This window comes from Grampus griseus (assembly GCF_964374135.1).
Source record: "Grampus griseus genome assembly, chromosome: 11".
Lineage (NCBI taxonomy): Eukaryota > Metazoa > Chordata > Mammalia > Artiodactyla > Delphinidae > Grampus > Grampus griseus.
The window spans coordinates 86010392-86026546 of NC_139005.1; the positions used below are offsets into that span (position 1 = coordinate 86010392).

General features: G+C 42.6%; 1 protein-coding gene across 2 annotated transcripts in view; it reads right to left on the reverse strand.

Moving 5' to 3' along the window:
- The window catches only part of APPL2 (adaptor protein, phosphotyrosine interacting with PH domain and leucine zipper 2), a 52748-nt gene that overhangs the window by 21202 nt on the left and 15391 nt on the right, over window positions 1-16155 (reverse strand). For both annotated transcript variants that reach the window (XM_082666736.1, XM_082666735.1), the window contains exons 3-9: window positions 14162-14221; window positions 13542-13613; window positions 8714-8801; window positions 5143-5184; window positions 4968-5026; window positions 3719-3865; window positions 295-377 (exon numbers count right to left, since the gene is read on the reverse strand). In XM_082666736.1, the coding sequence (XP_082522862.1) occupies window positions 295-377; window positions 3719-3865; window positions 4968-5026; window positions 5143-5184; window positions 8714-8801; window positions 13542-13613; window positions 14162-14221 (551 nt within the window). The remainder of the gene's footprint in view (window positions 1-294; window positions 378-3718; window positions 3866-4967; window positions 5027-5142; window positions 5185-8713; window positions 8802-13541; window positions 13614-14161; window positions 14222-16155) is intronic.

Consider the following 16155-nt stretch of genomic DNA (forward strand, 5'->3'; position numbering starts at 1 on the left):
CCTAAGAATAGGAACTTGGACTTAATGGGAAAGTACTCCTGCGGACATTATAATCTTTTATTTAGTCTTTTAATGTAGTAGATAGGACTCTGGCTCCACACGGGTCAAGAACTGCAGAAATCATGACTTTTCAACCACACCAAGAGCAGCAGCTAAGAGGAGGGCGCTGTTCTGAGCGTTCATGGAGTGGAGGGGGCAGGGGGCTCTCTGGGGCCCTCCCCCCACCTCCCAGAGAGACTGATTCAGCAGGAGAGGCAAAAGGCACACGAGATGTAAACCAGAGCGCAGCATTACCTTTGAACCATGTCTGCAACGGAGGCTAAGAAGCTGTCCATACTTTGGGAAAACATCTCTGCTCCCTTCTTAAAAAAGTTAATCTGAAAGATATAATTATGATATTCTGAAAATTGTCTAAGAAAGGTGATCGATGAATTCATGACATGTGAGACTAACAGCACAGGGGCAGCAGACACTGGCTGGCCCCGCCTCACGCACTTGCTGCCTCTCTGCTGAGCCCCACCTCACTGGCTGAGATTGACTCCCAAAGCCCCTGGTGTATCTGTAGAGGGAGGAGGGTGAAGCCTCCTAACTTGCTGCAAGGCAGTAAAGACCAGGGATAATATAAGTGCTTGGTACATACCACCTCATCCATAATTACTACTGATAATTATTTTGATATTATCATCAGCAGCCTTTTTCCTGTGTGAATTCTAGACAGTAAACGGTTTCTTGAGGGCAAGGATTAGGTCTTGTTCACCTTTGCATCTCCAGGGGCTAAACTGGTGACCAATGACATGCACAGCACCAGCAAGGAGCAGACAAGCAGCGTGCGGCTCTCAGTGAAGTGAAGGCCACCACCGACTGCCCCTGCTCATCGAGCCACGTGCGGCTCTGAACACAGGCTGTGTGGATGGCGGTTTGGCTGCGATCTTGCAGAGGGAAGACCGGGCAGAAGATCCTTAAAAGGCTCTTCCAACCCAGACATCAACTTCAAAGTGACTGTGTATGAGAAGGACACAGCAGGACTGCACAGGTGCTGGACACGGGGGACAAGGCCCCTGCTGCTCCCCAGCATTCTGATCTGGAAGCAGCCCTGGCCCTGGGTGGTGGGCATGGAGATCGACCTCTCACCTCTAGAAGGCTAGTAGGTGTCATCAGCACAGTCTGACTCCTTACACCTGGCTCCCCAGACACCCTGGGGAAGTATGTACACCAAGGTACTTAGTTTTCACAGTACAGAAACACGATGATCATGATTATCCTAATGCAAGGTATACCTGCAGGGAGATGTTCTGGCCCCATGATCTTTGAACCATACAGAGATCAACACTGTAAATGCCATCCTGAGTCCCTGAAATGTCGAATATCAAGGTCTGTTAAATAAGCATTCTACATTTCTAAGTGCACAACATCAAGGTGGCTTTTTCTCTCCTTCCCCTCCCTGAACTCCTTGGAATTTATACTCTAAGTCCATGTCTTAGCTCCTCTACTACTCTGTAAATGCCTAGGGCAGGGGCTCATGCAATCCCTAAAAAAAACCTGATGAATGAACGGATGAAGGAAGGGATACGACACTGGCTTCTACAGCCACATTATGTAGTACTTACCCTGTAAATATGACACTAGGGTTCATTTTTGTGTTCTCATGAACCTGTACACAGATAACAAAACCTCAGTTTGTATGAAGGCCTGAGGAATGAATCATGGTCTAACTGGAAACCTCTTTAATGAGGGCCACGGAAGGAAGAAATGGAGTCAAACCACCTCCACTAAGGTGGGTGGTGCTGAGAAGTCTCGTTCAGTGCAACATCATCCAAAGACCTAAGTTCATGGCCCTTTGTGAACAGCAGGAAGTACTATGGTCATATGACCATCAACTGACAAAGTAGATGCTCAATGGGCATTGGTTAAAGAGGGCTGATGAGGCAGTAGGACAGCAAATGCTTTAGAATCATCCCAAAGATTCATGGTGTCAGACAACAACCTGGTCTTTAGGAAGGAACTATAGTTTTCATCAGGATTAAAAAGTCTGCAGGGTGAGATTTTTATTTGGTCTTCTGTCTTGAAATCTGCCTACTTTTCATATGAAAAATGAAACATGCCATCCTCGGTCCTCAAAAATGCTGCTGCCACCACCCAACAATGACGGTGTGCTCTGTTCTGACTTCCTAGGCATGGGGGCTACACTGGTGCTAATGCACCCAATGTCTTGTCCTCCCCACTGTGTCCAGGCTGGGAGAGGTGGTGGAGTCCTTGGCCATGGAAGCGAGTGAAACCAGCCAGTATCAAACCCATCCTTTAGGACTTGTGAAGACCCTCCTCTAAACAACCAAGCTCCCTAAGCACTGATCCATCAGGCCTGGAGCAGTTCATCCTTCTGAGATGCTGAGTCCAGGTCCCTCCCTGACTCAGGGTCTCCAACTGAGCAGGAATTACTGCTTCAAAGGCAAGAAATGTCAATCAGGGAGGACAGATGTGAAAGGAGGTATTAATCACAGAGAGCAAAGGAGTACTGGCATTCTCTAACAAAGCAAGGACATCGGCAGGGGCACAGGTGCAACAGGAGAGGGGAGGGTGACAGAGAGTGAGCGAGTATACACGTGTGGACACAGTGCCCATTATGAGGAAGGAGGGGAAGCTCCCAAGGATTTGCTGAGGACTGAAGCCCACAGCTGCACAGTGCTAGTTTTTGGTTTAATCCAGCTTTACTCAGCTGACACAGAAAGATTTTATTGCTCTAGTTAAATACTACCTCTAAAGACACCAAGCTGACCTTAGTGTCCCTATCACTCAACAATAAAATAACCATATGAAGAAGACAGACAGCTGAGCTTAGATGTTTAAAGATCCTCTCTTGTTCTCCTTTTCCCTGAATGAAACTGTATTCTTTTGTAATATATGTATTTTTAAAATGTATTTAAAAAAATAGATGCTCACATGTGGGTTTTTTTAAGTTGCTTTTTTTCTTCTCAACATTTTGCTTCCTCACATTCCTTTCTGTTCCTAGATTGTCAACTGAGAGAAGGTTCCCAGCTGTGTTTCTCACATGCCCAAGTGAGGTTTTGGAGTCAACCTAAGTGGGGCTAAAGCAGGGCAGGGATGGAGGGTGAGGGCTAGTGCCGCACGGTCAAGGGCCCATCCCAAAACTGGAGCCTCCCTGCAAACAAACGTTCAGTAGCCCACAAAATGGGAGGAAGAAGCCAGATAAATATTCTACAGAGACTTCATCAGGCAATGGCAACATTTCCCCATGCCCCAGATGCCCAGGTGCCAGCAATAACCTCAGCAACGTATCTTTAAAGAACAGTCCAGCTGAGGGTGACCCTTACCACACCGAGCAGCAAAGGATCGTGCGGAGTCCTGGGTTGTAGGCCTAGCTCCACCAACCTGGGAGTCAGCTGCTTCTCAGGAAACTGGACCAGGCCTGGCTTTCATCTGAATCCGACACAAAGTGTCATGCCAGCTCCTCCCCATAGGAGTCTTGAGATCAAAGCCATCATTTCCTGCACGTATAGCCTAGTAAGTCCAACTAATGATGACCCAGCCCCTCTGGAAGCTCTCCAAGTGCTGAATCTCAGAAATTTCTAGGGAGGCTGTGCACCTGTGTTTCTTTCTCTGATGATGCCTCAGTATCTCCTAAGGGCTACATCAGCAGAATGCTATGCTGTTCTCCACAGCTGGCTTAGGTCTGACGCCTCAGGGAAAGGGATCACCCTACCTGTCCGTGGGCAAAGCCTAGCATGGGCTCCATCATGGCCACTCGCTTTCTGTACTGCAGCGCGTTGAGAGCACAGTAGTACTGAAGGGATGAAAGATGCTGTTTCCGCCGGGCAGCTGCCACCTCCTTTACAATTTCAGTCTTCACCTGGTTAAAAGGGGAAAGGAAAACAAACATCAAGTTGTCCAAAGCAAGTGGCAATTCTGTAAGAGCATGCAACTTCAAAACATGTTTGTTTATTCATTAGAACAATTTTTGTGACAAATAAAAAACAGATGAGATTCCACCTCAAGTTTTTAAAAATTCCAAATTAAAAATACCAAATTAATGGCATCTCAGTGTTTGTGAGGCTGCACTGGGGTGAAGACAATACTTTCTGCTGGTAGCACTACAAAGAGCTACAATCCTTTAGGAAAACAATATGGCAGCGTGCATTCGAAGCCATAACTATTTTGGTTCACTCATAAGATTGTACTCTCAGGAAATCATGGAACAGAAGTAAAAGCTATATGCCTGAAAATATTCGATATTATCTATAGCAGCTAAAAAGCTAGAGAGCATGAGTTAAAAAATCAGAGTCAACATTCAGGGCAAGGAGTTCAAGTGCCCAAGTATATGTGAGTCAGATAACCATATGAGCTATGAAGCTTAAGTTAGAATCATTATGTGATTATCATTTTACAATGGTTCCAAGTTGACATTTAATAAACCAGTTTGAAAAAAGCTAGAACAGAGAAGAAGTCTACTTATGAGATTTGGAATAAATATTTTAAAAATCCAGGGACTTCCCTGGTGGCAGAGTGGTTAAGAATCTGCCTGCCAATGCAGGGGACACAGATTCGATCTCTGGTCCGGGAAGATCCCACATGCCACGGAGCAACTAAGCTCGTGTGCCACAACTACTGAGCCTGTGCCCCAGAGACCGCAAGCCACAACTACTGAGCCTGCGTGCTGCAATTACTGAAGCCTGTACGCCTAAAGCCCATACTCCACAAAAAGAGAAGCCACCACAATGAGAAGCCCATGCACCACAACCAAGAGTAGCCCCTGCTCGCCGCAACTAGAGGAAGCCCATGCGCAGCACCGAAGACCCAACGCAACCAAAAATAAATATATTATTTTTTTAAATCCATGTACAGGAGAAAAAAAAGAATTCATCAGGACACCCTCAATGCCACAAATTCACAATAAGGAAACATAAAAGAAGCTTAAGTAAATGAAGTGAAAAATAGAAGGTAGGTATTCGTACCTTTTCATTCTCCTTTTTTTTAGGAAGCCTGCTATATTTTGCCATTGAGAGGTCATGCTCTAAAAATAAAGAGATATTTTAGCACCTAGATGGGCTGAAAGGCAAGAACATTCATTCAGCATCTCCTCCCACAGACATACTAAACTCACATACCAAGAACAGAGAAGATGCTTACCATTGCTGGCGAGTCCAAAAAGATCCTTTAAAGTGCTTACTTCTGAACAAGAGAAAAGAAACATCTTAAAGCAAAGAAAAATAAAATATGCTAACCTGGAGCTCTGTGCTTTCCCAAGAAAATAAAGGTATGTGCGTGGAAGGGGGAACCTCCGCCAGCACCCTCGGGTCCTGGTGCCTGGGGATGCTTGTTTTAATGAGAGAAATCTGAAGCAATCTAGTATACTGTACTTGCGACAAGCCAACACCAATAAATATTACTCCATGTGGGTGCCACACCCATCATGCACAAAGACGGCTTAACAAAGTCTAAGACCAAAAAACCAAAAAGTTAGTGAGAGCAATGACTGTCCAAGGTTAAAAATTTAAAAACACAGAGATATTTAAAAGGAAGTGACACTTTCTTCGATTCTAAAACAAGCCATTTTTACTTTGTCAAACAGAGCAAAGCATTTTTCACATCTTCTACATTGTTTTTCGATCTGTTTCAAAACTGCCTCCAGCTTTTAAATTTCTCTTCACATTTTTCTTACTCTTTCTGATAGGGGGCTGCTTTCTGCCTTTCTCTTCTTTAACTTTTCATTTCTTTCTCATCTTCTACTTCCTGATGGAGCAGTTTTAGAGTTTCTTCCTCATCAATTTTAAATAGCTTCCTAAATAACTCTTGTATTCTCTTCATTCAGATTATGTACTTATATTGGTGGGTAAATGAAAAAGGCAACAAAATGTAAAATAAAACACCACTCCCACTACTGGGCATATACCCCGAGAAAACCATAATTCAAAAAGAGTCTTGGGGCTTCCCTGGTGGCGCAATGGTTGGGAGTCCGCCTGCCGATGCGGGGGACGTGGGTTCGTGCCCCGGTCCGGGAGGATCCCACATGCTGTGGAGCGGCTGGGCCCGTGAGCCATGGCTGCTGAGCCTGTGCTCTGCAACGGGAGGGGCCACAGTGGTGAGAGGCCCACGTACAGCAAAAAAAAAAAACCCCCAAAACCCAAAAAAACCCAAAAAGAGTCATGTACCACATGTTCACTGCAGCTCTATTTACAATAGCCAGGACATGGAAGCAACCTAAGTGTCCATCGACAGATGAATGGATAAAGATGTGGCACATAAATACAATGGAATATTATTCAGCCATAAAAAGAAACGAAATTGAGTTATTTGTAGTGAGTCTGTCATACAGAGTGAAGTTAAGTCAGAAAGAGAAAAACAAATACTGTATGCTAACACATATATATGGAATCTTAAAAAAAAAAATGGTTCTGGGTCCTGGCCTAGGGGCAGGCCAGGAATAAAGACGCAGACATAGAGAATGGACTTGAGGACACGGGGAGGGGGAAGGGTAAGCTGGGATGAAGTAAGAGAGTAGCACTGACATATATACACTACCAAATGTAAAATCGATAGCTAGTGGGAAGCAGCTGCATAACACAGGGAGATCAGTTTGGTGATTTGTGACCATCTAGAGGGGTGGGATAGGGAGGGTGGGAGGGAGGGAGATGCAAGAGGGAGGAGATATGGGGATATATGTACATATACAGCTGATTCACTTTGTTATAACGCAGAAACTAACACACCATTGTAAAGTAATTATACTCCAATAAAGATGTTAAAAAACAAAAGCAAAACAAACAAAAAAAAAACACCACTAAGCAGAGGGGATGCCAGATTCTAATTTGGTTCTGATTCTGACTCAGGTATGACCCAAGCCAGATACTTAAAATTTCTGTCTTGGTGTCAGCAGAAAAGTATACCTTGATTAACTTTTTTCATAGATAGCTTCTCCTTTTACTACTACTAGATAGTTTTATTTTCTTAAAAAAAAAAATCATCATCCTGGGTAAATATTACTGATACTACTAATCCACAAGTTGAGCCCTTTTGGACGAACAAAGGCCACATCATCAACACGACTGGGCATTCTCAATCCTAGGTTCCTATAAACAAACCTGAAAGACATCAATCTGACAATACAAGTCTTAGGGGGTAATTATTTTGTTTCTAAAAGACTTGGAGTTTGTTTTTTAAATGATATCCCCACACATTTCTAATGTTTTCATTTAGAGAAAATCTTTTTTAAAAATGCACGCAATGAGGCTTTCAGTTACTACTGGATAATCAGCACATGACTGCATTTAAGTTTGGGTTTTACATGCAATTACAGACGAGTAACACTAAAAAACACTAAAAGCCCTGCTCAATCAAGGTTTCTCTTTATACAAGCTTACATATTATTTATTATTTTTTATTTATCAAGTGTTAGTGCTATCACTCTGCCCTTGGGTAGAGTTTATGCCAGTTCTGCTATTTCCCCCATAGGCTGCAGATGACATGATCACAGGGGATCTCAAAGTGAGGGGAAAAAAAGCTTCATATTTAAGATTTGGCCTTCCATTTACTGCATCTTTTCTGCCTAAAAAGAAAGTTTTAAACTTCCTGTTTTTAAACAGGAAGTACTATACTGAACAACAGATATTTCAGCACTCAGGTTTAGACTTTTTTGGTCAGCAATGTTTTATAATCAGTGTTCTAGAAAATACAATTCTTTATTCTCTATGCAATGAATATTTTCAATGACATAAGAAAGGACTAAAGGACTAGAAAATCTGCATTCCCTTTTGTAATATCAACTAAGTTTTTTCAAGATTATTTATTTATTTTTTTTTTTGCGGTATGCGGGCCTCTCACTGTTGTGGCCTCTCCCATTGCGAAGCATAGGCTCCGGACGCGCAGGCTCAGCGGCCATGGCTCACAGGCCCAGCTGCCCCACGGCATGTGGGATCTTCCCGGACCAGGGCACGAACCCGTGTCCCCTGCATCGGCAGGCGGACTCTCAACCACTGCGCCACCAGGGAAGCCCTTATTCTTTATATTTAGTTTTTGACTACCTTGATTTCAAATGATATAAAATTATTCTAAAGTTTTATTTTAGTTGAAGAATCAAAATTAATCCAGAAGATCAACTAGGCTCTCTGAACTAGTCACAGATACTCCCACTCACTAAAATGGAGCTCCATCAGAACAGGGACCCTATCTACCTTGTTCACAGCTGTACCCCCAGAGTCTCGCAGAGATAAAGCATGGTCCCCACTCTGTCCTTTCTTCTCCAAGACTCCCACTTTACATTCCAAAGTGTTCATGGCTCCTCAAGAACAGCACGCCTTTACAAATGTCCCCTAACCTGTAATATAAGCCTGCCGTCTTTGTCTACTTAGTAAACATTTATTTATCAAAACACAGCTCAGAGATCTTCTTCTCTGGGAAGCCTTCCCTGGCACCTCATCCTCAAAGGGTAATCACGCCTTACTGTGTGCCATTTCTATTCCTTGTACATCTCTGTCCTGCTGCCCTCATCACATAATATTACAGTTGTCTGCTTCCAAGTCTGTTTTCTTATTGGCCTGTGACTTCCTTTAGGTGAGCCAAGAACATAGTGAAGATTTAATAAAAGCTGAAAAAGAGGGCATTTCTCAATGATCCACACAGTTAAACAAATAATTGCAGTAAAAATTACTATTAAATGAATTAATATTCTTAAATTATATGGCACTGAACTCAGTTACTTTACCTGTAAGGTCCTTTTCTCGAAACTGTATAATAGGTAGAACCATTGTGTCTGCCAACTGTTTAGCCAGCTCTGTATGGAGAACATTAAGCTGAAAGAAAGAGAAATCTACTGAAGAAAATTATACCCACTATTACTGACACTGTCTTATTTCACTGAGGGATCACACTGAACACATCCATGTGGTTAAAGAGCTCAGTTACACTTCCTTAGCAAATAAATACCCTTCACAAAGCAGTAAATGACATAAGCTAAGAGGTATTAAAAACTAAATGCAAGTTTCCAGCTGACCGGGGCATCAGTTAAGTTTGCTAAGAGTCTCCGAGCCCACAGTTATTGTTTGTTAACTGTGCAAGATGTGGCTCTGTGCTCTTGATGTGAGCCACACCCACCTAGACAGGGAGAAAGCTCTGATGTGCTGGCAGCACAGGTCAGCACTTTGCTGGGCCTCTGTGTGCTCCCACCTAAGAGGGGGCTGAAGTCACCCCTGAAAGACAGGCCTGCTGGGAACCTACTAACCCTGCAACTACAGACACTGGAGGCCCGGGAATTGCCGTGGAGAAAGAATGTTCCCCGCAGAAATAACTCAGCCAGATTTCAGACATCTGACCTTTCTGAGCACAAGAAAGTTGTATTCAAATGTGCTCCTCCTCACTAGATAATTTTAACAGCCCTTGATTCTTTCTCCCCTTCTACCTCAAGGCCTTAACTAAATCCTGTCTTTGTAAATCGTCTAGGAGAAATAAAAATGATCGCCATCAGCACTACCACTTTTGAGCTCTTTCTGTGTGCCGCCTCTACATGCTTTATACCACTCAGTTCCCACCTACTCTGTTAGATGGCTGTTAGTTATTATCCTCATTTTTACAGGAGGGCAAATAAATCGCCAAATCCAGCGAGCAACTAAGTGACACACCTGGGATTTTAATCCTGGGCTACTGGGATCCAAAATCTATGCTCTTTCCAACACACTGTTGGAAAGAGAGTGTGTCTTTCATGCTCACAAAGCTGCCACAACTTTAAACACGTGGTAGTCAGTAATGAACACAGTGCAAGGCCCAGACTTCCGGATATTGTGAGGGTGCTCTGGGATTCCTGCTGGGTATATAAGGGGAGGTCACCCAGCAGTCATCTTGTGGAGTAAACATTTGGCAAAGTTTTCTTTCGGCAGCGATAGCAGTCACGTGTCCGAATCCCCCTTCTGCACACGGATCTCCCCGCAACAGATCTGGTCCTTCAGGGTTGTGCTTGCACAGGCTGCTCTGACAAGCTTAAAGACTGGCTTCAGGTCAACCATCTGTCGGGCCAGGGAGTGACAGGCCAAGAAGTCAATGCTCTCCCTATCTTTCAATCAAGCCAAAGAATGGCAGCTTTTTCTGAGGGGAACACATGAAGACAGCCATGCCAAAACATGCATTAGGATATAATGTGTTAACTACTTTTCCTGAATAGCTTCAATAAGAAATGTACTGTTTTTTGTTTGTTTTTTTTTACTAACAGTTAATTAGATGAATTGGCTCTGCGCCGAATGCTCTGATATAATTATTTAATTTAACCTTTATAACAGCCTAATTTTGTAAAAAATTGTAAAAAACAAATTTTGTAAAAAATTGTAAAAAAACAAAACTCAGAGAGGTTAAATGGTTTTCTTTCCAGTGGTTATGCACTTCAAGAATGGCAAACTTCCTAGCTACTCTACTACTGCTTCTTAAGGATCAAGTGGTCCATGTCACCAACTTTTTGCCTTGGGGCTCTGAGAGGTAAGGGATGATCACTTCCAAACACAGCACCTTTGCTGAGGAGAGTGCGAAGAGCACAGACCACCTCTTGGCACTTCAGTATCGTCACACAGAAAATGGGCATAACAGCATCTTCCTTGCATGGCTCTTTTGACGATAAAACAAAACATGAATAGGAAACACTCAGAGCAGAGGGCCTGACACACAGTGGGCAATGAAATCCATAATGTGAAAGATTTCCTGTCTCAGATGCACTAAAAGGAAGTAATCTAGAAACCTTGCTTTTGGTACAATCACCAAGGATAAAAAAATCTCTGTATGCCTAGGACATTGAATACCTGAATCTAATGCATTCTATTAAATATAAGCAACACAAATCTCTACTTTTAGTTGGATTTTTCAATTTCTGAGTCAAGTTACTTCTCTTGAAAAATTTTCAACCTGATGCAGGCCCACCTTTTGAGAAAACCACCTCAAAAGCTACTCCACTCTTCCCACCTGAGTTAACTGCTTTCCCTGGCTTAGGTCTTGACATCAAGAGGCTTGTTTAAAAACTCACAGTGTTAAGCTTCCAGGAGGCCATGACACTGCCTTTAAACCACAATTCTAGGCTTCCATCCTTCTGGAATGATTCACCCCCCACTAAAGGAACTGTCATTAGCTAATAGGCAAATGAAAAGATGCTCGACATAGCTAATTGTTAGAGAAATGCAAATCACAACTACAATGAGGTACCACCTCACACCGGTCAGAATGGCCATCATTAAAAAGTCTACAAACACTAAATGCTGGAGAGGGTGTGGAGAAAAGGGAACCCTCCTACACTATTGGTGGGAACGTAAATTGGTGCAGCCACTAAAGAAATCAGTATGGAGGTTCCTTAAAAAACTTAAAAACAGAGTTACCATATGACCTAGAAATCCCAATCCTGGGCATATATCCACAGAAAACTCTAATTCGAAAAGATACATGCACCCCAATGTTCACAGCAGCACTATTTACATGGCCAAGACACGGAAGCAACCTAAGTGTCCATTGACAGATGAATGGATAGATGTGGTGTGTATACACATACATACATACACACACACACACACACACACACAAAATGGACTACTACTCAGCCATAAAAAAGAATGAAATAATGCCATCTGCAGCAACATGGATGGACCTGGAGATTATCATATTAAGTGAAGTTAAGTCAGAGAGAGAAAGACAAATATCATATGATATTACTTATACATGGAATCTAAAACATGATACAAATGAACTTATTAACAAAACAGAAACAGACTCACAGACATAGAAAGCAAACTTATAGTTTCCAAAGGGGAAGAGGGGAGGAATAAATTAGGAGTTTGGGATTAGCAGATACAGCCTACTATATATAAAGTAGATAAACAACATGGTCCTACTGTATAGCACAGGGAACTATATTCAATATCGTGTACTAAACTATAACAGAAAAGAATATGAAAAAAAGATACATATATCTGAATCACTTTGCTGTACACCAGAAACTAACATTGTAAATCAACTATATTTCAATAAAAAATTAATTCAAAAAAAAGAATCATCATTCCCACTTATGAAAATACAGCTCTGAGTAAATATCTTAAAGTAGAAATCCTGGTTTAGGGTTTTGACAACTAATCACATCTCCTGAGCAAATCTCCTCTAGTCAAGAAAACACATAACTTCAGTGGGTGTAGACTACTGCTTCTCCCCCTGGGTTATTCATTCACTGTTAATTAAGAAAAATTCTTCTCCCCACCTTCAAAAAAATTTACTTTCTGCTCCTCTCTAATTCCATTCTCCATTCATCCTCCTCCTCTTCTGGAATAGATATGCATCCATATTATCACACACTTCAAAGAGCCACAGCAGTGGGACAGAGGACAAAGTTCACAAGGAAGTGGACAGTTTGTATCTATATCCCCGGTGCCTAGAATTGCATCTGCTAGATAGCAGGTGGTCAGTAAATGTTTGTTGAATGAATAATGCCTCGGTGAACAGATCTGTTGAATGAATGAACAGGCATCTGGTACAATTTCATATGAACGTTAATTTCTCATTTTATGAACTGAAGATAGCATTACGTTCGTATCAATGATTGCACAGTGAAATGGCACCTGTACATTGCTTTTTTTGCTTATTCTCTACGGTGATATTCTACTGTAGGTACTACACACTCCTTGGAAGGTGAAACAGTTCATACCTACCTAATTTGGCAGAGGGTTCTGCCCAACACCTGTAGCATCTGAGCTCATGTTTTTTACAATTACGATTTATGTACTTTTTCTATAACAATACCTGCTTTTCACAAATATTCCAAATGTATTATACAATACAGCTACAAAAACAGTTGTAAGAAATCTCTCTTTAGTGGGTTCAATCGCACTCCCCCCAAAGATATGTTTATACCAAACACCATGTGAATATCTGGGAAAAGGGTCTTTGCAGATTCAATAAAAGATCTCAAAAAAAGACCACCCTAGGTTATCCTGGTGGGCCCTAAATCCACTGACAAGAGCTCTTATAAGAAGAAAAGACACAGACAGAAGAGAAAAAACACGAGGGTGGCGTGGGGAGAGAAGGCCATGTGAAGTCAGGGGCAGAGACTGGAGTTATGCTGCCACAAGCCAAGGAACACCCAGAGTCACCAGATGTTGGAAGAAGCAACGAAGGATTCTCCCCTAGATCTTTGGAGGGAACGTGGCACTGCCAACAACTTGATTTCATACTTCAGGCCTCCAGAACTGTGAGAGAATAAACTTCTATTGTTTTAGGCCACCTACTTGTAATTTTATTACAGCAGCTCTGAGAAACTAATTCTCCCTCTTTAGGAAACTGAATTCTTAGAAGTCTTTCTTTCAGTCTATTGTTCATATATATACCAAAGCCTTTCCCCTCAAACCAGAAACAAATGGAACAGCATACAGCCTCTTTTATGAAATGAACCTTGGAAGATAAGGCTGAGATACCTTCTCAGATATTTAAGTAGATATCTAAAAATAAAAAGTGGGCCAAAATAAAGATGAAAGAAAGTTCAAAAAAGAATCAAATAAAATGTTGCCATGTGGCTATCTTACCTCATCCACCACTTTGGAAAAGTAGTGGAGTGTAGAAATTACTTCTTCATCGCCTTTGCCAAGAGCAAAATTCTACCACCAAAGAAGAAAAGCAGCAGGTGTTAACTGAATGCTAGGGAATTCAGCACCATAGCGTTACCCCACAATACCCTGCCCTCCACCTCGACTTCCTCTCTTCTCCCAAGAGCACATCACGTCAGAGCGTCTGCGGAGAACTAGAGCTCTCCCCTTGTTCTGCCCCAGCCACACAGTCAACCGCCCTTCCCAGGCTATTCCTTTGTCGGTCAGCACCCTTCTGTTGAGATATAACGGTATCTTTCAGTTTATTTCCTGGAATTCTTAGTGTTGATTCACTTGTATTCCCTCGGAAAATATGAACCCTCAGGGCAGTTGATTACTTCTGTAGGCTAATAAGAATACATCATAAAAACTTTGGGATAATCATCAGAATTTATCAGTGGATAGGAAAAGGCAAGACAAAAGAAAAAATGGAAATTGCCTATGGAAAAAAAGAAAGGAAGGAAGGAAGGTCTCTAAAGGTTGCCTCTAGAGAATTCCTTTATAAGAACTCCGCTTGAGTCCTAAGCACAGCATTATATGCCACATATATATCAAGTTACCTGTTTTTCATATGCCAGCAGTTGCTTAGAAAGCTGTTGAGTAGCCAGGCACATTTCATTCTGTAGGGAGAAGAGAAAAACAAGTAAGATTTGTCCAGTGCATACACAGTCACTGAAAAATGCCACCTCAGAGACTCACTTAAACATAATATGTATGTATCTGTAAAATAATAAAATATTTTGTTCAGAAATTATTTGGAAAACAAGACCAAAACAAATTAAAAGGTTAAAGCTTGCTTTTTCCTCCCCATCATTTATAAACTGACGTTCCTTCTGGTCATTCAGTCAGTAAACAAATGTAGTGAACAACTAACATGTGCCAAACCTCCAGCAAAGACGTGGTCCCTGCCCTCATGGGGTTTACTGGGGAAGCAGACACTAAAAAATAGTTACAAGCATGAGAACCACAAAGGAAATACTGTGTGCAGTAGGAGGCTCTGACTGGAGGATCTGCATGGTCCTCAAGAAGACCATGGAAGAGATGTTCTAAGCAGACCCCTGGAGAAAGACCAGGAGCTAGCCATGGGGATGAGCTTTCCCCATGGGACAAGGGACAAGCATGTAGTAAAAGCACCCTGCCTGTCTGAAGAGCTGTAAAGCAGGGCATAGCTGGAACATGGGGTGCAAGGCGTGGAAATGAGACAAGCCTGGCAACATAGGCAGAGCAAGGGCATGTGGGGCTCCATGGCCCAGTTGCAGACTTTAAGTGCAGTGGGAATTTAAGCAACATTATGACACAGTCAGATTCTACCAAACTTATAGCACTAGGTCAGTAATGATGGATGGTAACACAGAAGCACAGCTACAATGCCTGGGAAGGCCCTTTTTGTGCTGTTTTTCACTGACCAATACTGTCCACTTTCTTCTTCTCATATTTATCCCTCTGATCTCCGGCTACACAGCAGCTGTCTACCACTATCCTCCCATCATCAATACATCCAGCCTAGAAAACGTGTCTTACGTTTCTAAAGCTCAGTTAAGGATTCTTTTTCAGTTCAGGGTGTATTCCTAAGAGAGGGAGGGAGCTACTGGGTCTGACCTGGAGCAGATAAGGGGAGGGCACTGGCCAGCCTTGGCCTCCACTTCCTTTCTAATTCCCCTGGGTTTGCTGTTCCTTAGGGGTAAGGCCTGAACTCTGCTGGAGCTTGTTTTATTTTTCATGGGCCTCCTTTGCAAGACCCATCAGAGCCTAATCCTATGTTTTTTGAGCCTTCTTTGCAGATAACTGGTCAGCCTGTTCCCTGACTTCCTTCATCTGCCCCAAGAAACAGCCATCAGTAGACCCTGAAACGTGGTGCTCTCTCTTCTCCCCCAGAATAAAGTCAGGCAAACATAATGATAATTCCTGGCTTTGGCACCCTACTGGGGTGCCACCACTTTGAAAACTAACCAGAGCTGGCAGTCACAAAGCCAAGAGGAGGGCAAACAAACAAGTCCAGAAGTACTATGTCCTGGATCTAGACAAGAGCATGCAACCATTACCTAGCACAGAGCAGGCACTCCACAAATGTTTGATGAATGAAGGAACAAACAAGGTTAGAAGATTCATATAAATTTCAAGTTTTTAAACAATACCTGGAATCATAGTGTGAGGGGAGAAATACTTCTTAACCCTGTAAGGCAACATCACAAATGGTGGGAAATAAAATACAGAGTGGACCGGCATAAAGCAGTCAGCCAGGAAACAGCCAGTTGACCATCTTTAGCAGTGCTGTTTTGAAGATCAGGGCGCATGGGAACAAGGGTCTTAGCCCATTCACTGAGCTGCTACCCTGCTGTATCAGAAAATCCCCATCTCCTCTTCTCTGAGTTCGCAGCAGTGCGTTTAAGATGGATTTGTTCAAGTTACCTTGGCATCTGCCTCCCCAAGCAGCCCCATGTAGACTATGATTTGCAGACCCACAGAATCATCCTAACAACAGCAGCTAACATTTACACAGCACTTAATTCATGCCAGATACCAACTAACTGCAATCCAGGCATTATGTCATTTA